The sequence below is a fragment of the Scyliorhinus torazame genome, chromosome 22 (genome assembly GCF_047496885.1).
Source record: "Scyliorhinus torazame isolate Kashiwa2021f chromosome 22, sScyTor2.1, whole genome shotgun sequence".
In the NCBI taxonomy this organism is placed as follows: Eukaryota; Metazoa; Chordata; class Chondrichthyes; order Carcharhiniformes; family Scyliorhinidae; genus Scyliorhinus; species Scyliorhinus torazame.
Genome location: NC_092728.1, coordinates 77,262,529 through 77,289,372, shown reverse-complemented (window position 1 = coordinate 77,289,372; position 26,844 = coordinate 77,262,529). Strand labels below are relative to the sequence as shown.

Genomic DNA, 26,844 nt, shown 5'->3' with positions numbered 1-26,844 from the left:
TCTTGTTAATACCCTATTTATACTACAAGATTACTTTTCAGTATTATAATTTTGACCCATGGGTGAAGACATCTTATTTATACAATGAAACAATTCTCAGCAGAGGCCAGCTTGAACACGTGTGAATTTTCATAGGATCCCTCCAGTACAGGAGGAGGCCATTCGGCCCATCAAAGTCAGCACCGTCCCTCTGAAAGAACACCCCACCCAAACCCACTCCCCCACCCAATCCCATCCCTTTAACCTAACTTACATATCCCAGGACAGGACACTAAGGGGGAATTTAGCACGGCCAATTCACCTAACCTGCACATCTTTGGACTGTGGGAGGAAACCAGAGTACCCGGGGCAAATCCATGCAGACACAGGGAGAACATGCAAACTCCACACAGTCACCCAAGGCCGCAAATGAACCTGGGTTCCTGGCGCTGTGAGGCAGCAGTGCCAACCACTGTGCCACCATGCAGCACTTTGGTGAGATTTATTTTAAATGCGATACAACTTCTCATCAAAACAGCCGTCAAACCACAGTGAGCAGAGCTTGCGACAGCCTAGTCATAATCCTGCTTTAAGTATTAAGGAGACCTAAAACAAAGCTGGTACAGGATTTAGTCCTCAATCTAACATCTGCAACCTTACTTTACCTTGCCACGGTGAAAGTGGCTTCTGTGAACTGTGTTTTAAATCAATCTCGGAGCTATGCCTACTCCTGTTCTAGTGTGTGCTACGTCCACACCATCTATCTGAATTAAAGCTCATTTTGTGCTAATAGCCCAGGACCACAAATAGCAGGTTTGAGACTTCCCAAGCTCTTTTCACATGGCATTAGTGCTGCCTGCAGGGAGAAACCTACACCGACTTCATTTTCACCATCCTACTGCAGTAATTCTTCACTGTGTGTAGCTGCATTCCTGAAAAGTGCAACTTTTAGTGAGACAACTTTAAGCTAATCAGATTTTCCCGTAACAACCAATGAAAAAAGTTGCAGTTAGGTTTTGTAGAACCTTCTCATCAGAAAAAAATTAAAACATTTTGCCTTGCAAATTGAAATATTGTTAGCTCCCGAATTTCTAACTGTGGATTTTTAAAAGCTCCTTCATGGGTTGTGGACATCTCAGGCAAGGCATTTGCTACTTTTAACTGAGCTTTAGTAAGTGGTGATGAGCCGCCTTCTTGAACTGCTACATTCCATCTAATTTGACTTCTTTTTGTAGCAGTTTGGTACAACTGAGTGGCTTCCAAGGCCATTTCAAAGGTACATTTAGAATCAACTGCGGACTGGAGTTTCAAGTAAGGACAGCGGATTTCCTTCCCTAAAGGACACCAGTGAACCAGGTGATTTTTTTATGACAATCGATGATAGTTCGGTCATTGTTACTGAGGTTAGCGTTCAATTCCAGATTTATTAACTAATCAAATTTAAATTCCACCAACTTAAACCTGGGCCCCAGAGCATTAGCCTAGGCCTCTGGATTACTAGTCCAGTGACTTTACCATTACGCTCACTTCACAATAACTTAAAATAAATGTAAAAATATAAAAGTATGCTAACTCTTTGACTTACTTCTCATCACAATTTCCCTCTCCTAAACCCTCACAGTGAAACAAGGGAAGGCCACTCCAAAATGGCGCCAATTGGCTCACGCTATGTCGGCCACAGCACACAACAATGCCAAATCAGAAATCCTGACGTCAAGCCTGCACGCCAGCTCCACTACATCCACGATGCTAAAGCGGCCAACACTTTGAGGCAACTTAAATGGGGACTTACCGTATTGCATTTGTACCCAATTGCTTGTTTGACATCCAGTGCAAATTTGAGTTCTTGGTTAACTGAAATTAACCAATCTTATTCCGCTCACACCAGCATCACCAGGCCTGACGCTTCAAGCCCAAATCTTTTTCCACTGCAGGACTGGTTTCTTCCACTTCTATTCCCCTAGCTCCTCCACAAGGTTACTGAATCCTGTACTCATGTACTCATTCTCAAATGTTCAATTTAACGGCCTCCCCATCCTTCATAAACTGCCGCTCTGTGACTCTACATCCTCCCATGGAGAAATGTTACAAAAATCCCAGCCCACCTTTAGTTCCTTCATACTTCAGTGAATTGAATTCAATATTTTTATCTGCATCCTTAAATCCCTCCTCAGCTTCATTCCACTCCATTAGGGAAACCCTGCCCGTATTAGCTTTAGCATGCACCTTTTCCCCCTCAAACTCTCCAGTATTGCTTATATCCTGCTTCTTCTGTTCCAGTCACAACATCCCCATCCCTCTGGAACTCATCAAACACTACTTTTTTCAATTACCTCTTTCCTTGCCTTCAAAAACCTCTTAATAGCAGTGTTTCCTACTACTTCTTCCTGACTCAAAACTGCTTTGGTTAGTCTTCATTTATACCCTCAAGCAGTCTACACTTTTTTAAAATGAGAGAAACGCCACAGGAAAGTACAAATATTTATTTTTAAGCATGGTACTTTCTGGAATTACCTAATGCCCCAAATCTTCCAGTATCTGCATCAGATATTTGACATAAGGTGCGTATCAGGACACTGTATTAGTCCTGACGCACACAGGTGTGAAATTGGCCAGGAAGTTTGAACTTCCAATGGGCTGATTTCCGTTGTCCTGAAGCCTCTGTGAAAGTCTCAAACACTGAGCTCAATTGCAGGGACTTGGGCCAGATACTCCGAACTTATCTGGATTCTCAACCAGGGAATGCCTTGCTGGTTAATACCGGGTCTAACTCAGTGATTTGCCAGCATAATTTAACTGACCCAACCCCCGACCCAAACCGTCCCCAGCCCAACTACACTGCCAAACACCCAACTAGCTCCCTCCGACAGCCCAACTAGCTCTCCCCCCCACCCCATTCACCCACCCACTGAAAGACTTGATTTTACATACATACCCGAATATGGCAGCTGCTGTTGTGACGCTGACCGAAAGACCTGGGCCAATAACTAAGCAAGGAAGCACAAACATGCAGTTTGCTGTGTGCAAATTCCTAAACTTACCATGATGGGAGTAAAACAAACATTTGAACTACTATTCCTATATTATAGCCACTATATTATTAGAGTAACTTCTTAAATCTAGCACACTATTTTATTCCACCCCTATCCTGAATGATCTGCTCAAATGACAGAAATAGATTGCTGACTTTATTAATATGTTGAAAAATTGTTATGCAGGGAACCAAAATGGCACAGGTTTTCATTTATGTGAGTAAAGTTACATCTGGCTTGAACAGATTCCTGTGTCCTCTTGCTAGCTGTAAAAGTTGTATAATTTAGCTGGTGTTCAAAATGAAAAATTCACAACTCTGGTACCATGTTAGATGCTACTCTTAAGTTATGTTGATGGAAAGTTACTATACAGCGACTCTGCTATGCCTGAACTGCAAGTGCTCAAAGTTGACACGAGGTTAACAAAAAAAAGAACAAATATGCCCTCTCCAGAACCAACATCCTTTAACTGATTAACACATTCGTGCAGAAGGAATATAAAATCTTCAATGGATTAGTGTCATTATCCCTACTTGACTAGTTTGCAACTAAAGTAAATGAAATGATGAAAAATTTTATAAAGGTCAATGTTTAGACAGATGTCAATCTCTACATATATCTGGATTTTACCATGTAAGCCATCATTTTCATCTGAAGACAAGACTCTGCTTTGGTGGACTTAAAAATGTAACCACCTACATTTATACCATGAAGTGGTAGCAAATGCCCAAAGGTAAAAAATGTGCTTTTTAAACTGAAAGTAATACAAAATATTGATAATTTCACAAGTCTGCTCTTCCGGTTGGGAGCCTTGCCTGCCAGAAACACATGGTAGAAACTCGGGCATACACTGTTCACAATGTACCACCCATTTCACAGCAGCACTGATGTGTAAAATTTACTATATACAGAAAGATGAATTGACACACATGGCAGCTAAAAATGATCATTCAAAGCTTAACAGCAAAATTATATGAATGTCGAATCAAGCCAAAATCCCAACAAAACAATACATTTCTACAGTTTTAATTCCATTGTCAAGAAACAAACTATTTGGAGAGAGCAAATTCATGTCATTTCCTCAGAATCTGATTCATCACTTTAAAACTACTGTTGACCCCAGATAATCACACAATAATCCAATAATCTCACAAAGTGAGAACAGATTTGAACAAGGCTGCCGCATTCTAGTTTCTGTCATTTGGCCACAACCAGATTATATGTTCATGCACCAAATCTGTATTCTCTCACTTTTACCTCCTGTCAAAGGTCTCTTACTATTATAATCATAGACCCCCCCCCCCCATCTTGCTCCAACAACCCTATATTGGTACGGTTTAACACAAACTGATTGCGTTAGCTATTTTCCCGAACCTACACAAATCATATTCAAACCATTTTTTTAAAACTTCTGGAGTTAATGAAATGTAATGTTAAGACTTCAGTTGAGCTACATCATGCTTCAGTCATTCTAACTCGGGTTCATGAGTCGGTCAAGCAGTGGAATTTCAATTTAATGGATCATAACTTCCTCGGAGTGGCAATCAGCATTGGATTGCCACTCCACACCCGTTTACCTGCGCCAAACTTCTTCAGTGCCTGTCCTGCCCGACCTTCATGACTCAGGCCGGACGAGATCTACGCAGAGATAATCGGGCCCAGGATCAAAGGCTAAAAGAATCAGACTGAAAGAGGACACTCCTCTGACAGCACCAATTTCTGTAAAGCTGGTGAGTTTAAAGGTCTAATTAAAACTGACAAGCCAGGAAGATAAGCATCTAAGGAAAGTGGATATGATTGGGGCGAGGGCCTTGGGAGGTGGTGACAACGGGAGGTGGCACGGGTGTCGTTGCACATCAGGGGGAGGTCAGACATTGGGTGAGGTTGGACATGGGTGGGGCTCCCTTACCAGTCTGGTACAAAATAGTTATACTGAAGTTAGAAGGGATTTATTTAGTCCAACCTTTCCACAGCAGATGGTGAAATTTGAATTCAATAAAAATCTGGCATTAAAAGTCTTTAACGATAACCATGAAACCATTGTCGATTGTTGTAAAAACCCACCTGGTTCACTAATGTCCTTTAGGGGAGGAAATCTGTTGTCCTTACCTGGTCTGGCCTACTTGTGGCACCCATCCACAGCAATGTGGTTGACTCTTAACTGCCACTCAGTTGGAGGGCAATTCGGGACGGACAACAAATTCTGGCCTTACCAGCGACACCCACATCCCATGCAAGAATAAAGAAAAAAAGATCTGGGCCAGATATGCAGGACTTAGCTTCATAATAACCTTGGAAACACTATGCTGGTTAATGCCCACCACCCCCTACCCACCCAATAATTTCCCCACTCCCCAGTCTGACCCACCTCTATCCCACCCGACAGTTCACTCATTTCTTCCTTCCATCAGCCACCCATTTATCTACCCAAAGGCTTTGAGACCTTTGAAAACTTTGTCTGCAATGGCATTGCGCCCAGCATCGCCACTAGTTGAAAGATCTGGACTTATGGCTTTCCCCCCTCCCCGGCCACCTCAGCACCCCCAACTCAAATGATCCTAGAGAACTCTAATGCCGAGCCACTTGTTCTGTGTAACATTATTCACTTCTATGGGTACAGGGGTAAAAAAAAAAGTCATCTTTGCCACTGGTCAAAGGATGTTAATTAATTTAGATGGTTGAAAGAAGATTAAAATACAGCTATGAGCCAAAGCATCCCTGGAGACAGAGACTAATTGCGCAGTCTTAAGCACCAATACATCTTGAACAAATCGCACTGGATGCACTGCTTGGAGCGACATAGCTCTTTTCAAGATTGCAAGGCTTCCGGCTTAAATGATTTTTCTGTTGGCTTGGACAAAATTGGCTCCCTTACTCACGAAAATGTCTAATAAAATTACAAGCACTGTTTTCATCTCCAAGGCTAAAAACTGCTATCTCTCAGATTGAAAAAAGGCAAGGGTCCCAATGGGCAGAACTGCGGGGCTCCCCTATCTCGCTTTAAAATGACTGGAATCATAATTCAAAGGAAAATGTTTGCAAATACTCAGAATAACCTCTTTTCCAAATTAATTCACTTGAATAAGACAGAAACTTTTATTATTTTTTGATATTCATAAATCACATCAGGTAGTTTTCGACTGAAATCACTAATTTCACCTTGTTCTCTGTGGATGCAGAGAAATTGTAAATAGAGTGAAGTGGTTTTTCACCCCAGGGCTCCTATAGGCCATAGTTTTATACAATTTGTTTTAACATGCCAGATCTAGATGCTGTAATTTCGAGTCTGCACATCCATTGTCTCTCATGGAATAGTACAGACTTCAAATGGATTGCTTCAAAGCAAGCAAGCATCTATCATTTTATTAATTAAAAAAATTTTTTTTTAGAGTACCCAATTCATTTTTTCCAATTAAGGGGCAATTTAGCATGGCCAATCCACCTACCTGCACATCTTTGGGCCATGGGGGCAAAACCCATGCAAACACAGGGAGAATGTGCAAACTCCACACAGACAGTGACCCAGAGCCAGGATCGAATCTGGGACCTCGGCACTGTGACTAACCACTGTGAAGTTAGCCACTGTGCTAACCACTGTGCTACCCCGAGCAACCATCTATCATACTTATTTCACATCGCTACTGAACCTCAAGTGGCAACATTCCCATCATTCAAGACAATTGATGGATTCAAATGTCAGACATGGAACATTAAATATATTTATATATTTCCAGCTTTTATCATGCTTTCCTTTGCAGATTATCAGACCAATTACAGAAAGAAGTCGGGGCACAAGGCCCTCATAGTGAAGCCGGGAGTATTTTCTGCCCCATTGGCATGATTTGGATTTTTATCACTAGATATGAAAGAGCTAGATCAGGAGATCTATTTGTATGGGGTGTATCATGTGGGTAGGACAATCCTTCTCAATACTAATTTTTGTTTTTGACTGCACATCTGCGCTTAGTTCTGAAATAGAAACATTTTCCCTTATTCCTGGTTCTTAATTCATAATTTTCCATTTTGGAAATCCCAGCCCCTGTGGTTGAGGGCACAGCTCACTTTAATGCAGCCACGTGGCTCTGACCAGATATATTCCATCATTTTGAGGTTTAGCTACCTACTTTCTTCTGCAATCTGAATAGCCATCTTTAAGTGGAAAGCGGGGAGGGCTTTCTAAACATTACAGGATTTGACTTCTGTGGGTTCTCCAGGGTGATTCATCACAAAAGCAGAACTGATGAAGTCCCATTGACCTGAAAGGTTAAATCTGTTTTTCTTTCCACTAATGCTGCCTGAATTGCTGAGTACTTTTCTTTCTGGCATTTTCTGTTTCGTATCATTACAATCTTTGAGTTTGCCAAAAAGTCAAAAGACTCGCATTAAAAAAAAGAGCAGGCTCCATCCTTTAAAGCCTACGGTGAAATGATGTCAGGTTTTACAACGCTACTGAATGCCATTTACTTTCACAGCTCTTCTCACCTATAATGCATCAAACTGAAACATCCGGATTGAAAAATCCTTACTTCACTGTGCCAGATATTTGAAATAAGGGAAATGAAATAAATGCTGCTTATTTAGTCCCAACATTTGGAATGCCAACTTACCAAATCCAAAAGGTGCATGTCACTGTTGCGTACATCTTTGCCAGGACTGAGAAGAAGGCCAAAGCACCTAATGAGAGAACATAACTGAAAACATTGATAATGCTACGGATGAATAAAACATGTTATGATATGAATTCCAACTCTACCAGAGCTTGGTTGCAGTGTTCTACTTCAAAACCCTGTTATAAGCTTTGACTAGAAGAGCAAACTTGCATTTTTAATAGTGACCTCCTTGTTGGGTAGCAATTGAAAATGGGGCGCACAATTTTGGACGCCACATTCGAGATAAATTGCAAACTGTACAAAATGGGTATTAACTCTGATAGTCTACCAAGAATGGGAGAACATAGTTTAAAAATGAAGATTTGGAAAAGATTCTATGAATGGAGGCAAGATTAAGGGAATGTGACAGATGTGTTAAAAATTCTAGGGTTTGCCAGGATAATTTGTGAATTATTTCCATTGCATGCTGAAGTGGCCATTAATGGGATATATATTGGAAGCATAAAGGAGAGGGATTGAAGAAAATGTTCCATGCAAACAGTTGTTACAAACAGGAATGCATTGTTGCAAATGATGCAAAGTCAATCACTGCACTTAAGAAATAATTCTGCAGTGACAACAAATATTACAGGATACAAGAAAAAAAAGATTTAAAGGGACTTGTAAATTACCACCATTAGGATGTACTGCTGTTTAGTGGTACCTAAAACCTGTGAGCTAAAATACTGGAGTAACATTTGCTGATTTTCAGTAGTACTACACTGCCCTCTATATTTTTAGTGAAATAACACAATTTTATTGGAAACTGAAGATTTTAATTGATCAATGCAGATAATAGCAAAATTCAATTTCTTTAAATTCACACACAACGAAGAAAAGTTAAAACAATGAAATGTTAAAGAAATTTCCAAGCTGTGTACTTTGAGCATGCACAAACTCTTTATGATATACGCGAATACATTATCATGGGCTGTTGAAAAATAATTTTTGAAAGAATAAAACAGAAGGGTGGAAACAAGTCAATAGGGAATTTAGGGTAAAAACACAACATATATAACAGCGCACAATGCAGAGATTTTTATTTTCTCATCTGAACAGAATGAGTACCGGGGTTGAGCTGTACTTATGCCACAACTTCAAACACCAATTAGTCAGCGAAAAAAAAGAGTTGGAGCAGAGATCTCGGAAAGAGCCACAATAGATCATACAGTGTAGGCATGCTTCAGATTATACAAACATTCCTGGATGAAAAGACATTATTTCACATGTAGCAGGCATAATTTTTAATCATTAAGTATATTTTTGATTCAACTTTGATAGCTGTTACCTTTCCCTCTTGTACAAGATGTCTATTGCATTTGTTGATTTATATTTAGACCAGAGCCCAAGTGGTGCAGTTGGTAGTGTGGGGGAGACCACGGGGGGGAAAGGGGGGAGACAGAGAGAGAGAGAGAGGGAGACAGAGAAAGAGAGACAGAGACAGAGACAGAGAGAAAAGAGAGGGAGGCAGAAAGAAAAGAGAGGGAGACAGAAAAGAGAGAGGGAGAGACACACACAGATAGACAGACAGACGGCCAGGGCCCAAACCTGACAGTGTACATAATGAGAAACCAGAATAGGCTTTACGTAACTGTTTATGGACAGTCTTGGGGTTAATGCTGGAAGTTTGCCACTTTACAAGTTAATAGCAAGGTTTAGATAACATATGAATAATTGGAACAGGAAGGTGTTCAGCCATGGGACCAGAACTCAAATCCCGCTCTGACTGATGGCATGAGTCACTCCTCTCTGAGCTGCACAAGGATCTTACGTGGAATGAGGTTGGCGAATGTCAGGCTAGTTCATTGTGGATTTAAATTTACAATACAAAATAGACCGGTTTGGCATAACTTGTCTCATTCTGACAGCCTGTAAGGATAACTAGGACGGGAAATAAAAATCTAGGATTTGAAGCTGGTGGTAATGTCTGGGGGAATTGGAGAAAAATGATTTTTGCATTCCAGTCCTAAAATTTAAAACGACATTGAATCTCACACTGAATCACTTGGAAGGTTTACTCCAGTGACAGGAATTGGGAATGTTTTCCATACAAACACCATTCACAACACATTACAGCTGAAAATCAAGATTTTCAAGCTGCTTCTCACTAGAACTTTAAAGCACAAAATAGGTAAAGGCAAGCTAACAGACAACTATACTGAACAACAACATTTGAAACAATTCAAAAACTTGGTAAAGTATCCAAATATCATATTTTTCTATAGTTAGGGTGATATGACTTGATACCTTTCAATGATAAGTTCCTTGTTGGACACTTGCTGTACATAGATCACAATCTTCTTTTCCACTCCTTGTCGGAGTTTGAAGCACTGTTTATCTTTATCTTTGGGGACTGCACTGTCAACCAAAAACGAAAAACATGAACTCATTTTGACAATTCGTACAAGTGAATTCAATACATTTTGTCCCTGACTAGCCATCCCTGGGGCTGGATCTCACTTCACTATTGCACTTTGAAGGGTTTCACTTTCCTTCTCGGGCTGACTGATTTAAATTTAGTACAGCAGCAGAAATATGAATGCAGTTTCCAGTAGCATGAAAAGACACCATAATTCAATACAAAGTGGCAACACGGGAATAAAAAGAGGGAGGCTCCTGGAAATGTCTCATTAGAGTATGATCCTCAGCGGTTAAGGTTAAGCTGTGTTGCTGCAGAGTACAAATGGTCCTAAAATCTGAAATAATCTTACAACACTCTGTGCATATGCAGCCAAATGCTGGTTTTGCCAGCGACACGCACATCTCATGAAATAATTTCAAAAATGCATGTGGTCAAAAGCAAGGCTGGATACCGTTTTAGCATAGCTTGCTTACTTTTCAATTCTCTACCTCTGAAAAAAATTGAGTAGTAGGCTATATTTCAAGTGACCTTGCCAACCAGTGGCACAACTTTAGTGATTGGTGTATTTGAACTCAGATCTCTGTTGCTCTACCCTATCTGCATTAGTAACTTCCAGGTAAGAAGTGATCTGCATATTCTTCCTACCAAAATGTACTACCTCACATCGGTATTGAATTTAATTTATATTTCATTTCATTCTCGAACACCACTTCTCTTTGACAGGCAACAACAGCAAAAAACACCAAAGCTTAGTCAAATACCTGAAATACCCTTTGCCATCATCTTCTTTAATCTCCAAAGAAACAGTAAATGTGAATACATCACTGTCTGGGGTTAGTGTTGCTGGGTTTGTTGATAGGGGAGTCTGTTTTGCAGACCGTCGGAAGGCTGTGGCAAAGCTGTAGAGTATGCGACTTACCTAAAATAGATAATAAGAAAATGAATTGGCTAAAACAGCAATCTTAAATTTGGGATTGAATCATTTCTGAAATTTAGTTTTCAATTTCCACAAGTATTTATTTTATTGACTTTCTAGTAGTAACTTCCTTTTCCCAAACTTTAATGAGCACCGACAAAAATGAAACCGATTTAAGATCAATTAAACCACTTTTAGATCAAAACTATCCAATATATGCAATACAAAGTTAATAATACAAAGTTAATAGTCAGGCTTCAAATCCCAGTAGAGATCAATTGCTTAAGGTAAAATCTAAAAGGAAGAGTTATTTAAGATATGTCCCCCTCATCAAAAATTGTTTTAATAATACTCATTTTTCAGGGCCCAAGTTACTTCGAGCAGTTTGATAAATAGGTAATGCACTGTTATTTCTATTGACTGTTATTAAAATTATGATGACGCTCTATGCAAATCCAGCATGTAATATCTACTTATAGACTGTTAACATTGAGTATCAGAATACTGGTAGCGGAAAATAAACTGCATTAGAGAACCAATTAATATTCTGGCCCGAAACACAAAAAATACACCGTTGAAGTGCTTTTTCTTTAAAATACACCCATTTTCTTTCAAATGAGAGCGAGTGCCAAGATACTGGAGAGGCTTCATAAGGATCACACAACTCTGGATCAAATAATTTTGATATTACTGCTACCATAATTTCCAACGGGGCTGGCCAGGGTCACAATGTAACTCTCCCAGAGGTACTGTAACTCTATTCATCACAGGGAACGTATTTTCAAAATAAAAACCCAAATCAAATTTTTACTGGTACAATATTTTTTTCCCAATGTATTCCCGCATATTCATTTCAAGCACATGATTGCTCTAGTTGTCTACCAGCTCTTTTCACACGCCACACTGGTTTAGTGGAATCTGATAAATCCCATCAAATCTATTGTCCTCCTAAAATTAAGGGATAACATTACAAATTTTGCATGGTCTTCTTGATTTCACCGACGTAACAAAACAGATACAACCCTGAAAAAACCCTCATTATAAAATAGAGGCATTCATTATTTTGTTGAATGCTGTAACCCTGGGCTGTTTACTTACCTTAGGACCAAGCATATCAACCCACCATAATTTATTTTATTTACAAAAAAAAATTGTTTGATCCATCTCTTCTCTACTCCAAATTCAATCTCAGAACTGGTGAGCTGTGACGTGAGGCTGAGATACATGAAGCAGAATTCAGTTGAGGGGCCCTGCCAGTGGCATCTGGATTATACAATGAACACCCATGCTGATCTCTCAAAAAATAACTATGTTTGGTAAGTGTAGATATCAAGACCAACTTTCCCACCACCCCAAGGTCAACATGAAAGAAAAACATTCACAAAAGACATTTACAAAATATATCGTCCAAATATCGGGTACAGTGCAACTTATATTTTGCTTCTAAACATTTGGTATTTTTAATAAGTTTGTAAATTCTAAATAAATGTGTAAAGGCTTACTGCTTCTTGTATTTCACATCGAAAGACATGAATCCTGAAAATTTCTGCATTGTAGTGACTTTCAGTGAAGGCAAAGCAATCACTCTCCGAAGTACCATCATGTCCTCTGACACAAAAAAGGATCTTGTAGATTGGATAGTTTCCTATTTCAGTGTTTGTTTGTGGATCGAGCAGTCTGTAAGAAATTCAGAAATGATTATAGCACCTTCTAGTGCCAATTGTTCAATTTTACCAAACCTCTCTTTTTTTGTCTCTTCTTTCATGTTTTACACTGGGCACACAACATCAATTTATGAAATGAGATAAACAGAATCCACTCTCTTATCTTCACCAATGTAGTTTTGACCCATTAGGCATTCCGCACACCAATTTTCCTTCCAATTTTAATTCAATCATGAAGTAAGATACCTGGCATCTGTTTAGTCCCTTCTCATGCCGACAACAGGTCCACTGTAGCATTGTGCACTAGTCAACGCCCACTTCATTGCTGCTCTTACTTTAGCATATTTTAATTTAGAAACAAATACAACTTGGAGTCATTTGAATACATTCACTACATGTATTCTCTGAGATTTGTGCCTGATGGGGGAAAAAAGCTACGAGCACAAATGAAAAATGTATATCCCCACCTTGCGGAAGATACTGTAGACACAGCAAATTAGTTTTAGCCTTGTGAAATCGTGCTATTTTGAGTCTCAGCTCGTAATAAATGGCAAATATTAATAGAGTTCCAGTAATTTCCTGGTTACTGATGCAGGATCCCCATTAGGTTTTCTTGATTTCGGTACCATGAACGCAGCAAATTACTTTCCCACATTAGGCATCCAAGTAAAGGACAGTTATCCATGTGACAGTAAATAAGCGGTGCTTTGAAAGCTAAGCATACGGGTAGCCCTACAAATAGTCCCAGATCAGAAGAAAGCGTGAGGCATAAACAGGTGGTGAAAGTAAAAGGGGATATTCATCCACAATGGAACAGGCTGGGGATTTGAAAATTAAAGTTAAAATTAGCTTGGAATAAGTAGTATCCACTGATGCTGTGGAATACTGAAGAGTCACATATTGTCAGTTTACAGAGAATATTAACTTTAGCATTGGGAATAATTGACCAACCTTAAAAATATGAAATTAATTCAATATAGGTCATCTATAAATATATAGTAAGCTTTGACATGGGTTGCTCAAGTCTCCCCGATTGAAAGATTCCTCCATTAGCACATCACATTATATTGCACAAAATACATCACGTACAAACTATTGCTGTACTACTAGTTTATCCCAAATCAAAGAAACCAGAAAAATTAAATACCACCTTTCTATGAATAGGATACTGTTCACTCTATCCCATTACAATTCAGAAAACTCTAATGCTCACCTCACAATTCCTTCTGAAACATTAGGCACGGAGAGGGTTACATCTAACCGGACTTGGCACTGGCTTCGCAAGATGGACATCATTCGTAGGGCTTCAACCTCACTCCGGGGAGCATTCACTGAAGCACATCCCAAGTACGTGAGTTTGCTGAACAAGATGCTGTCTTCGTCTGGTACAGGTGTAGAGGGACTCGAGTCCGGAGAGTCCGCTAAGTTCAACACAAAGAGAATGTTGATGTCACCCTGCCATTGCTGGGGATAGAATCAAAGCAGGCTCCCACTTTCCATTCTAGGGTACATCCATTTTTATTGCCTCTTCAGATCAATTACAACTGTTTGATTTACAATAAGTAAACCACCTTTGATAATGTTCTCTGATGTGATGAATCCTCAAATAGCTCCCATACTGAAGGACTATATAAGGCAATGTTTCCCATACTATTTTCCAATGTGACACACTTGAACATTTGAAAATTAAGGTGACCCCCCCCCCACACACAATGAAAACAAACCATCAAGAAAGCAGCATTGCAACATTGTTTTCTTTATTAATTGATTGGATGTGGGCATTGCTGTCTAGGCCTGCATTTGTTGCCCACCCAGAGTTGTACTTCACAAGATCGTGGTGAGCTGCCTTCTTGAACCGCTGCAGTGGTTCTGAGGTGTGGATACATCCACAGTGCTGTTAGGGAGAGAGTTCCAGGATTTTGACCCAGCGACAGTGAAGGAACAGCAATATCGCGCAAGTCAATTTGGTGAGTGACTTGAGTGGACTTGCAGGTGGCGGTGCCCACAGGTATTCGTGTATGATTCAGGTTTGCGCATTCAATCAGCATATAATACATCATATAAATACCTATTTAATCTATTCTGTAAAAATATTATTTCATATATTTATGCAGGTTTCAGTAAAGCTTTGCATAGTCTCCACTGACAAAAGACTCAGTTGAGGGCCTCGCACCCTGCTTTCTGGCCCAGGTGGCTGTGCTTGCACCCGGCTGCACTGTGCCCCTATAACGATGGAAGACATCTAAAACCCTGCTGCAACATTTCCCCTATAAGATGGGAGTCATTTAGAGTTGTCACCAGGAGAAGCCCTGCAGCTGCTGCACCACTCGTGTGAAAATGCAGAACCAGTATCTTCATAATTGAGGTTTATGGCCTGCACAAGTTCACTGAATCCCTACAGTGAGGAGGTGGCCATTCAGCCCATCAGATCTGCACCAACCCTCTGAAAAAGCACCCCAATCTTGCAACCCCATAACCCCACTTAACCCACACATCCCTGGACACTAAGGGCAATATAGCAACTAAGAGTGACCAGATCTTTAAAGTGCACCTAACCTGCACGTCTTTGGACTATGGAAGGAAACTGGAGCACCCGGAGGAAACCCATGCAGACACATGGAGAATGTGCAAACTCCTCACAGACAGTCAGCCATGGCTAATATTGAACCCGGTCCCTGGCGCTGTGAGGCAGCAGTGCTAACCGCTGTGCCACCATGCCACCCGCCACCAGGTCTCTCAATCTTCTCTGCCACTCGGAGAGATCTGGAGTGGAGAAGGATAAAGCAGGGCCAAATGTCAACTGAACCTTGGGTGTTGGTGTAGCGCAAAATCTTTTTAAAAAGAATATTTTTATCAAAAGGTTTACAAAACACAACAGTACCAACACATATATATCAGAAACAAATACAAGCAACAACAGTAACAGGAACCCCCAAAACAGAAATACCCCCCCCAGAATTATCCCCCCCCCCTCACTAACCTCTTCCCCCTTCCCGCCACTAACAACTAAGTGTGACCAGATCTTTAAAGTGTAAAATAAACAGCCGCCATCTACCCATCGATCGACCCCCTCACTGTGAACCTGAACTTCTTGAGGTAACAATTCCATCAAATCACCCAGCCATGCTTCGGCAATGGGTAGCGTCGCCTGCCTCCAGCTCAGCAGTATCCATTGCCCAGTCAACAGAAGTGCAAATGCCAAAGCATCGGCCTCTGCCCCCGTCCTCAACTCCAGTTTGTCTGACACCCCAAATACAGCAACTAACCTTCGGCGCTCCAAGTCAATATTCAGGATTGCTGATATAGTGCGGAAAAAGTATCCCCAAATACTCACCAGCTCGGGACAGGACCAGAACATGTGAGCACGGTGAGCAGGCCCTCTCGAGCACTGCTCACACTTATCCTCAACCCCCTTAAAAAATCGACTCATCCTTGCCCTATTAAGATATGCCCTAAACACTACCTTTTGCTGCATCAAGCTCAACCTCTCACAGGATGATGTAGCATTCACCCTACGAAGGGACTCACTCCACACCTCGTCCTCTAAAATGGTTTCTATCATCCCCCTCCCAACTGGCCTTCACTTCATCTAACAAAACCTTCCCGCATGATCTGCGCATATATCTCAGATGCGCTGCCTTCCTCCGGCCCCACACACAAGAGTATCCTTGCCAGCAAAATGGACGGCGCTGCCTCTGGGAAAGTCGGAGATGCACCTGGTAATATCGGAACCTATCCGGTCCCCCTAGTCCTGCTTTCTCCTTCAACTCTTCCCAGCTTGAAAACCGCTCCTGCAGAAACAAATCCCTCACCCTCTCAAGCCTTTCCACCCCAAATTTAACATCCAGTTTTGCTGGCTCAAACAAGTGGTTCCTAACAGATTGGGGCTCACCTTGACTCCACCCTCAGTTTAAAATGCCGACCGAGTTGCCACCTTTAGAGTGGAGACCACGACTGGATTCACAGAATATTTTGCTGGCCAAAACGGCAAAGGTGCCATCACCAGGGTGTCGAGACCCGTCCCTCTACATGACCCCGACTCCATCTGTACCCATCTGTAACTTCCTGATCCCCAAACCATCGCAAACCTTCTCTGCAATGGCCACCCAGTAATAGTTGGCAGGCCCTCCATGCCTTTACCTCTGTAGAATCACTCTCCAAATTAGAGGCACTCGCTTCACCCATATAAACACCATTATGAGTTATTCCATCTCCGGAAAAAAACGACTTTCGCAGAAAAGCTGGGAGGCATTGAAAAAAGAACATATATCGCGTAAAATGTTCATCTTAATAGATTGTACGCGGTCCGCCAGTGACAGTGGAACGCAGTCTCACCGTTGCAAGTCCACTCTAACCCGGCCTGTCAAGCTTACAAAATTCAATTTACGAAGTCGGGTCCCATGCCGTGCCACTTGAACCCCCAAATAGTAAAAACTGGTCCCTGTCAGGCGGAATCGCAATCCCCCCAACCCATCACCTCTCCTCGGGGAGCTAACCACAAAATAGTCACTCTTCCCAACATTTAGTTTATATCCTGAAAAGGAACCGAATCTCTGCAATATCCCCATTATCTCCCCCAGAACTGGCCCTGGATTCCTAACATACAGTAAAAGGTCATCCACGTATCGGGACACCCTGTACTCTACTCACAATTCCCTTCCACTTGTCTGAGACTCTTCAAAGCGATCATCAATGGTTCGATCGCCAATACAAACAACAGCGGGGACATGGGGCATCCCTGCCTCGTCCCCCTGTGCATCGTGAACAACCCCAAATTAGTGCTGGTATGGCGCAATCTTGGAGGAGCGGGAGCTCTTGACCCCATCCACTGTTTCTGAAACTCCAATGGAGGTCGCGAGTCATCGTTTGGAAAGCACTGATATAGAGCATCCGTTCAACATACGTGAGCGACTCGTCCTACCCACCTTTAAGCAGCACATATTCTGTTATGGCTCCGTACAACGTTAAAACTGTCTGCAATAGAGACTCAATTCAAATCTGAAAATATTGCAAAATTTGGTTTGGATTGGATTTGTTTATTGTCACGTGTACCGAGGTACAGTGAAAAGTATTTTCTGCGAGCAGCTCAAACAGATCATTTAGTACATGAAAATAAAAAATGTTTTTCTTTTTTAAAATAAATTTAGAGTACCCAATTCATTTTTTCCAATTAAGGGTCAATTTAGCGTGGCCAATCCTCCGACCCTGCACATCTTTGGGTTGTGGGGGTAAAACCCACGCAAACACAGGGAGAATGTGCAAACTCCACACGGACAGTGACCCAGAGCCGGGATCGAACCTGGGACCTCGGCGCCGTGAGGCAGCAATGCTAACCAGTGCGCCACCGTGCTGCCTCTACATGAAAATAAAATAAAATAAAAATAAAATAGATTGTAGTATCACCCATTAAAACTTAACCCACGTAATTGTACAAAATTCAGGATGTTTCCGACATAGACCAAACCCAAACAAGATTTTGGCAGTATTTCCCTGCAACAACTTGGTAATTCAGGTTTTTGTCCTCTGGCATCTCTCAGAAGTGTTCCATAGGGAATCCTGGCCTCCAGAATTTTCTCAGCTCATTATGTTAATCAGGTGAGGCCTGACTCCGGACATTTCAGTTAAAGATACAACAAAACAATTGAATTTCCTTTCCTCCTCTACAAATTACTCAGCTTTTAGAACAAAATATCTAAACTCTTACCAGGTGGCATACGGTATTTTCTGAATGCATGGAGTCAGATTACAACAGATGTTTACAACACCAGCCCTACCTCTCCACCATATGTCTCTAGCCGCCTACTGTCTTTGAAGTTGGGCCTGTCCTGGAGAGTCATAGGGCACGATCTAACGGAAAGTGACATTTGTGGTGGTTTTTGCTGAGTTTCCCACTGGCTCTGTCGGTGAGTTCCCCACTGCTATCGAGCCACACCTAGTCATTTTTGGGGCCCAGGAGAGTTTCTCACCTGTTTAGCCCACACATGGAATTATTTTCATCACTCGGGAGCTGAGCTCACTGGCCAAATCGGCTCCTCAGAAATCAGGCTACCATTTTAAAAGGTTGCTCTGATTTCCAAGTGAGCTTGTAGGTCCCCCACACCCCCACCCATGGGCAATATCACCCCTCCACACATGTGGGCAGTACCCAAAAGTCACCCAAGTGAGAACACCCTGCAATGGGGTTGCTCAGCACCCTCCCTGTTCAGGTTTCCCCCCATCCCCTTTTGCACCTATCCCCCCTGCCCCCTTCCAGGACTCCCATCCTTCACCACCTCCACCCTTCCAGAGGCCCCTTCATATTCACCCTGAAATCGCCCCCCTCTCCCCACCCTCCTTCCATGATAGTGCCACCCTAGCACCTGTGAAGCCTGGCATTGTCACCCTAGGAGTGCTTCTGCTGGCTTTGCGGTGTCAGGATGGCAGAGCCAACGTGCCAGCGAGGTGCCCACATTCCAGGGAGCCACCATGCACTATCCCTGGCCACCCAAGGGCCTCTGATGAAATGAAAATCGCTTGTCACAAGTAGGCTTCAAATGAAGTTACTGTGAAAAGCCCCTAATCGCCACATTCCGCTGCCTGTTCGGGGAGGCTGTTACGGGAATTGAACCGTGCTGCTGGCCTGTCGATGGCCCGGGAGACCCACTTGGTACCGTTGCGCCAGGTCCACGTTTGTGTGGACCAGTATCTGTATTTTTTAATTAATTAATTTTTTTGAAATTTTTAATTTAAAACAGATTTGTAACATTTACAGAGAAAAAAGGCCATATACAAAAGCCTTAACATATTGAAAACGAACAGTGGGAAAGAATAAACATATTAATAAGGCACTTCCCCTATCAGCTGTTTGCCCATGCCCCACGTGTTCAACTAAACTAATGTGGCTCTAACCCTTCCCCCCCTCCTCCCCTCCGGGTGCTGCTGCTGTCGGTTTCCTACGCTGTTCCCTGCAAGCGACTTTCTCCCCTGGGGGATCCCTGATCTCCACCCCCCCCCCCCCCCCCCCCCCCCACCCCACTTGTGTCTTCTCTGCTCTCCTTCCCGGCCGCCCCCCATCTTGCGGCTAAACTAGCAAGTTTGAGAGCACAGGCTTAACGCCAGGGAGAGGACTGGAGTCGGTAGCTATAGAAATGGAAATTGAAAACAATGGATGAAGTCTTCCCAATTTAACTGGAAGACATTTCTGCTCTTCCGCTACTGGCTGCCAGATAAGCAATCTGACCATTTAGCAGTAGTGGAGAATTGAAAGAGGTGGTGATGAGATAAAAGCTCAAAATAAGTTGCATTCACCATTAGTTTTGCTACTTCCTAATTTCCACAATATTAGTCAATTTCAATTACTCGTAAAATAATTTAAATATTAATGTAACTTGTGAAAAAACTAACAATTGATTATCCATAATATAACAGTTAATCAGATTTTAATCAAACATCAGAGTTATTTTTCAAATACTATTTTCTTCCCCTTAGTCACAGCAGATGGGAACGGTGTTTCAAAATGTTTTTTTAAAAGTATTTACACTGAACTAACCAAGCCTCCAACCACCAGAGTGCAGCAAAGGGATACGAATCACACACATTTCTGGAAGTTTTGAAATGTGAGAAGTTGAGTTTTTTTTGCTATAATCAGGTTCCTGCATCTTCTCTCCCTCAGCAGGTTTTAGGTGAGAAGGGGGGAAATTATAACGCAACAAAACGCAGAGAGCTGATCAGACAACATTCATAGCTGTGTCTACACAAAATTGATGATTTAATGCTATTTACTGTACAACTGATGCAATTTGGTGTTATTTCTGTTGTGAGCCTCATTAAGCTGCTGATATTTATTTCACTTTGTACTTAGTACAATGGCAGCTGGCAAATATGGGGCAAGACGTTCATCCCACCAGCGCTGGATTGGAACTTCAATTTCAGACATAAAGGGACGGGACAGGGAGAGTCATCAGCTCAGAATCAAGAAAGACCAGCAGCTCGGTGGTCTTCCAATTACTGTGAAGCCAGATCCTAAGCAGATGGGATCAGGGCCGGAAGGTGGTGCAATTTTGGTTGCCCAAGGAAGCATTCATAAAGTAGCAACTAGAAAATCTATGTAAAGGGTCTGAATAGGTGAGGTCAACAAATCCGTGGACAAATTTCATGATTATGAATGACTTCCAATTTTCTACTTTTTATTTTTATAAATATTTGGAATTACACTACGGGGAAACAGAAGTCAGGTTGACCACTGAAACAACTTTTTAAATAATGAATTGTTAGTTGGGTTTAATCATATCAACATTGCTCTTTGAAGAACCTTTAATGTTTTTAATGACTTTATTGAGCCAATAAGGTGCAGCAACCATTACATGGCATTTCAAGTACGCATCCTAGTCTCTCACGATATGGCTGGGCGATGAAAAATAAAATGTTTTAAATTTGCAAATATTTGCTCAAGACCATGAAAGATTTCAAAGTGAATGCAAGCAATAAAAGTCTGTACTGTAAATGAAAAGGGAATTTAGGAATGCAAGTGGAATAAGCATATTAAAGTCATTCTTCACAGTAAACGTTACGTTTAATGGTTTTAGTGGGGTGGGGGGTGGGGGGGGGGGGGTGCAGGGAGAGTGAGATGATAGGGTGGTGGCTATTTTGACGGACACATCTCTTCATGTGAGGCCTCCGCCCTATCATTTCCTCTTCCCCCCCCCCCCCCCCCCCCCACCCCCCAAAGAAAAGGTATATATTCTAACAAGTGCTCAGAAAACATTGATAATGCGGACTGTGTAAATAGAAGGCAACACTGACACACAAAGGAAAGCCATGATGTGGAGATACAGGTGTTGGACTGGGGTGGGCACAGTAAGAAGTCTTACAACACCAGGCTAAAGTCCAGCAGGTTTGTTTCGAATCACTAGCTATCGGAACGCAGCTCTTTCCGCACCCAACAAAGGAGCTGCGCTCCGAAAGCTAGTGATCTGAAACAAACCTGTTGGACTTTAACCTGGTGTTGTAAGACTTCTTACTGTGCACACAAAGGAAAGATCAACCTCCCAGATTTTTTTCGGAAGTGGGGGGGGGGGGGGGGGGGGGGGGGGGTTGGGTTCCTCGTTAAACAGTGGAAACCTCTAAGGCGTTATGCACCCGTACCAATGTCCTACAAAAGCCAAGTACACCTACTTAAGCCAAGCTGTGGAGATTTTAATTTAAATAAATAAATACTGGAAAATGGGCAAAAGCGCAAATTAAACTTTAAAAAATGCACAGGAAGGAAAAAGGTGTGACATGCGTTCCTTGAATGGTGGCAAGATAACTCTGGGTAAACTTAGGAATGGGTGGTAGTCTCACTGTTTAACATGCTCAAAATACCAATTAGCAAAGCAATTAAAACACTGAACTACAGGTTTAAAACATGGGTACAAGTCACTCTCAAACTGTATAGTGCTCTGGTCAAACCACAATGTGAACAATGATCCCAGTCCTCGGTATAATGGCACATGGGAGTGAGCTACTGAAGTCTTGGAAGCGGTGCTGAGAAGAACCAGGAGACTGACCACTGGGAGCAACTGTGACCGGATCTGTGCCAGTAATAAGTGCAATGCTGGTTTTACACTCCCATCGAAGTCAAAGGAGAGCAATATTGGATGGGGTATGAAACAGGTGTTCCATCCAATCCTGTGGAATTCCCACCCGGCGAGTTTGGTTAAAATTAGCCCCCTGGCATCAAGCACCCCCCTTATGAAGACAGACTAGAAACTTATGCATTTCAGTCTATGAAATGCAACAACTGAGAATGTCTTAGAGGTATGCAAGATCATAAACGGTATTAAAAATTCTAAATCCAGAACACTACAATAGGACACACCAGGGAAAGCATGTTTATTTTTGCAAAGGAGAAAGTGCTAGGAACAGTAATTTTTTTCTTATATGTGGAATAGACGTCTAAGCAAGATAAAGCAAGGCAAATGCCAAGAACAGTTTAAGAATAAAATATGCATGCTGTGACGAGGAATAGAGCAACAGTCTATTTCTGGGTGATGAGCCAAAGTGCTTCCATTCTCTGTAAGAAATATTATGAAGCTATAGTCAAAGATCTTGATAATCAGGAAAGATGAAAAAGGCAAGAATAATTTATTAGTCTACCTGCATGCTGGGGAGATTTTCCATTAAGAGGCATAATTTTTTCTGAAGAGCAATGAGAAGAAAAAAGTGACAATCTTCTCAGAGTTCCCACAATCAATAATCTGGGCAAATCAAGAGCAACGCCATTTCCAGAGTGGTGATTGATTTGTATGAACAATTTTACTCTCCATTACAGTCATCAAATTCCCTCTCTAGGGTAGCCACCTGGGTTGGCCACTTCCCGACTTAAAATGGAGGCTCGCAAAGACTACAGGGAAATTCAACCAACACAGACAAAAACTAGCAAGTGCAAAAATCCTGTGTATGAGAACTTGCAAAAGCCCAGACAGCACTGAAACTCACAGCCATCTGCATACTAATGAGCGATCCCCGGGAACAATCAAAACATTTAAGGTGAATAAGGCCAAGCCAGACTGCTCGGCGCCAGCAGGAGCCGAGACAAAGGAAGGCCAACGGACACCTAGGGACCGCCCAGCGATCAGGGAACAACTCCAGTATTGGAGAAATCGATTCAAGTGATCGGAACATAGTCCAATCACTTGGAACCAGACACGGGGTCCGCCCCGAACGGCGCGAAGCCCCTGGGGACTATAAAGTAGAGTCCCCAAGTTCAAATCGGTCTTCTTGGCAGGATCACTCAGCAGCGAGCCAACCCTTGACAGTGAACTGCCTAAGCTGCCGCATCAACCAAGTAAGTCTCCAGTCAACGCACGCTACGAGATAGGCGCTCCTAGCTACCAGTCCATACCAGCTTTTGAATCCTGCAGACTCAGATCAAATGAAAGGCCATTTGTTCCCCTGACCTGGTGGGCCAGTTCCGAAGCTAAGTATAGGCCTTTTAGTGACAGAGAATAGTCTATAAAGTAGAGTTTATGCACGAGTAGTGATTTACTGTGTATAATAAATGTGTTTTGATTTGAATCTTACTAATTGGTGTGTTGAGTTATTGATCAGTACTTGAACTTGAACCTCGTGGTGGTATCATAAAGATACCTGGCGACTCTAGAGCAAAGGTTATAGAAACATAGCAAATTCGGTAAAGACCCAATGGGCAACGAATTAAGAGCCAACCAAAATTAGCAACACTAGTGAAGATAACAAATGATGGATGGGCACTTGATTATGGGGTCAAAAGATGACTGCTGTCTGCTTATTATGGAACCATGGTGATTTTCACTGTTCCCAATTCTTTGAACTATCTCTAGCTACGGTACTTAAGTAGTGCCACTCAAGATCTTCCACTGCATAACATACAGTCTCAATGACCTTAGATCATGAGCAGAGACTAAATGTCAGTCTTCAGTTCATGTCTTCTCTTTTAGGCATCAGATAGGCACCTGGTGGTCTCAGGAGATGATGGACTGCACCCAGGATGTACAACACTTCTGCATTGAACACTGTCTGCTGTGGCTGTAGAGATCGATTTGTGAGTGAAATGAAATGAAAATGAAAATCGCTTGTCACAAGTAGGCTTCAAATGAAGTTACTGTGAAAAGCCCCTAGTCCCCACATTCCGGCGCCTGTTCGGGGAGGCTGGTACGGGAATTGAACCGTGCTGCTGGCCTGCCTTGGTCTGCTTTCACAGCCAGTGATTTAGTCCTGTGCTAAACAGCCCCTATTGTCAGTGGCAGTCCCTTCCATAGTTGGCACAGATAAAGAACGTTGACCTACGGTGGACTGATATTTATTCCTTCAGACAGCTCTCTTTTCCACCATCTGGCCATTTATTTTGTCCTCTGCTTTTTCGATGCGCTTCCTCACTGCTCGCCTCCTGGCAGTAGGGTTAACAACAAGGACTTACCATTCATCAACTCCAATGCTGGTCAACTTGAAGTCTTGCTTGCAGACATTCTTGTAGACATGGGAAGCTTGTTGGGCTTGTGCCAACAGCAAGCTGCTATAGAGTAGATTTTTGAAGATGTCGCAGGCATCCATTCAGCTCAAATGACCAGGGCAATCGAGTTGCCACTGACCCCAAATGGAAAACATGCAAGGGATCCACACTGGCATACTTCCATATTCAACACTTCGTCCTGCCAGGAGATGCCTGATCTTCATCTGAGGCAGCGGAGGTGGAAGCCTTTTGGTCCATTTTCTTGGCCGGCATAACAGTCCAAAGATGTGGTTAGGTGGATTGGCCATGATAAATTGCCCTTAGTGTTGGGTGGGGTGACTGGGTTATGGGGATAGGGTGGAGGTGTTGACCTTGGGTAGGGTGCTCTTTCCAAGAGCCGGTGCAGACTCGATGGGCCAAATGGCCTCCTTGTGCACTGTAAATTCTATAAAACTTCTCTATGCCTCGGTACTACAAAAGGAGGCTGCTGAGAACACAAAGTCTGGTACACACAGAAGTTTATATTTTCGGTTACTTTTGCACTCGACTTCTCTATGGACATAGGAGAAAAACGAGAACTCCTTACTCCTAGGTCTGCTAAATCTCCACGGGTCTACACCTCCCATCAGCTCCATAAAATCTTTAAGTACCTTGGCTGCTGCCGGCCTCCTTCCAGTCCTGGACTTCGACCTATCCAGCCCTGGTTCCAACACCGTTTTAAAATCTCCCCCCATTATCAGCTTTCCAATCTCTTGGTCCGGAATGCATCCTAGCATCCGCCTCATAAATTTGGCATCATCCCAGTTCGGGGCATATACGTTTACCAAAACCACCGTCTCCCCCTGTAGTTTGCCACTCACCATCACGTATCTGCCCCCGTTATCCGCCACTATAGTCTTTGCCTCGAACATTACCCGCTTCCCCACTAATATAGCCACCCCCCCTGTTTTTCGCATCTAGCCCCGAATGGAACACCTGCCCCACCCATCCTTTGCGTAGCCTAACCTGGTCTATCAGTTTCAGGTGCGTTTCCTGTAACATAACCACATCTGCCTTAAGTTTCTTAAGGTGTGCGAGTACCCGTGCCCTCTTTATCGGCCCGTTCAGCCCTCTCACGTTCCACGTGATCAGCCGGGTTGGGGGGCTTCCTACCCACCCCCCTGTCGATTAGCCATCCCCTTTTTCCAGCTCCTCACCCGGTTCCCACGCAGCTGTATCTCCCCCAGGCGGTGCCCCCCCCGCCGATCCCCTCCCATACCAGCTCCCCCCTCTCCCCAGCAGCAGCAACCCAGTAATTCCCCCCTCCCACCCCCCCCCACTAGATCCCCCGCTTGCGTAATTACTCCCCCCATGTTGCTCCCAGAAGTCAGCAAACTCTGGCCGACCTCGGCTTCCCCCCGTGACCTCGGCTCACACCGTGCGACGCCCCCTCCTTCCTGCTTCTCTATTCCCGCCATGATTATCATAGCGCGGGAACCAAGCCCGCGCTTCTCCCTTGGCCCCGCCCCCAATGGCCAACGCCCCATCTCCTCCACCTCCCCTCCTCCCCCCATCACCACCTGTGGAAGAGAGAAAAGTTACCACATCGCAGGATTAGTACATAAAACTCCTCTTTCCCCCCTTTTTAACCCCCCTCTTCGCCCCACCACTTTGTTCAAACGTTCTTTTTAATAACCCGCTCATTCCAGTTTTTCTTCCACAATAAAAGTCCACGCTTCATCCGCCGTCTCAAAGTAGTGGTGCCTCCCTCGATATGTGACCCACAGTCTTGCCAGTTGCAACATTCCAAATTTTATCTTCTTTTTATGAAGCACCGCCTTGGCCCGATGGAAGCTCGCCCTCCTTCTCGCCACCTCCGCGTTCTCCCATTTACTGCTCCGAGTTTTCTTTGCCCATCTAAGGACCATTTCTCTATCCTTAAAACGGAGGAATCTCACTACTATGGCTCTGGGAATTTCTCCTGCTCTCGGTCCTCGCGCCATCACTCGGTATGCTCCCTCCACCTCCAACGGACCCGCCGGGGCCTCCGCTCCCATTAACGAGTGCAGCATCGTGCTCACATATGCCCCGACGTCCACTCCCTCCGCACCTTCAGGAAGACCAAGAATCCTCAGGTTGTTCCTCCTTGCGTTGTTCTCCAGTGCCTCCAACCTTTCCACACATCGTTTCTGATGTGCCTCATGCGTCTCAGTCTTCACCACCAGGCCCTGTATGTCGTCCTCATTCTCGGCTGCCTTTGCCTTCATGACCCGAAGCTCCCGCTCCTGGGTCTTTTGTTCCTCCTTTAGCCCT

General features: G+C 43.1%; 1 protein-coding gene across 5 annotated transcripts in view; it reads right to left on the bottom strand.

The window, feature by feature from the left end:
* Window positions 1–26,844, bottom strand: part of rabgap1 (RAB GTPase activating protein 1) — a 286,948-nt gene that overhangs the window by 178,829 nt on the left and 81,275 nt on the right. For all 5 annotated transcript variants that reach the window (XM_072488399.1, XM_072488395.1, XM_072488396.1 and 2 more), the window contains 5 exons: window positions 13,816–14,023; window positions 12,441–12,615; window positions 10,784–10,941; window positions 9,908–10,018; window positions 7,619–7,685 (listed from right to left, as the gene is read on the bottom strand). In XM_072488399.1, coding sequence (XP_072344500.1) covers window positions 7,619–7,685; window positions 9,908–10,018; window positions 10,784–10,941; window positions 12,441–12,615; window positions 13,816–14,023 — 719 coding nt within the window. The remainder of the gene's footprint in view (window positions 1–7,618; window positions 7,686–9,907; window positions 10,019–10,783; window positions 10,942–12,440; window positions 12,616–13,815; window positions 14,024–26,844) is intronic.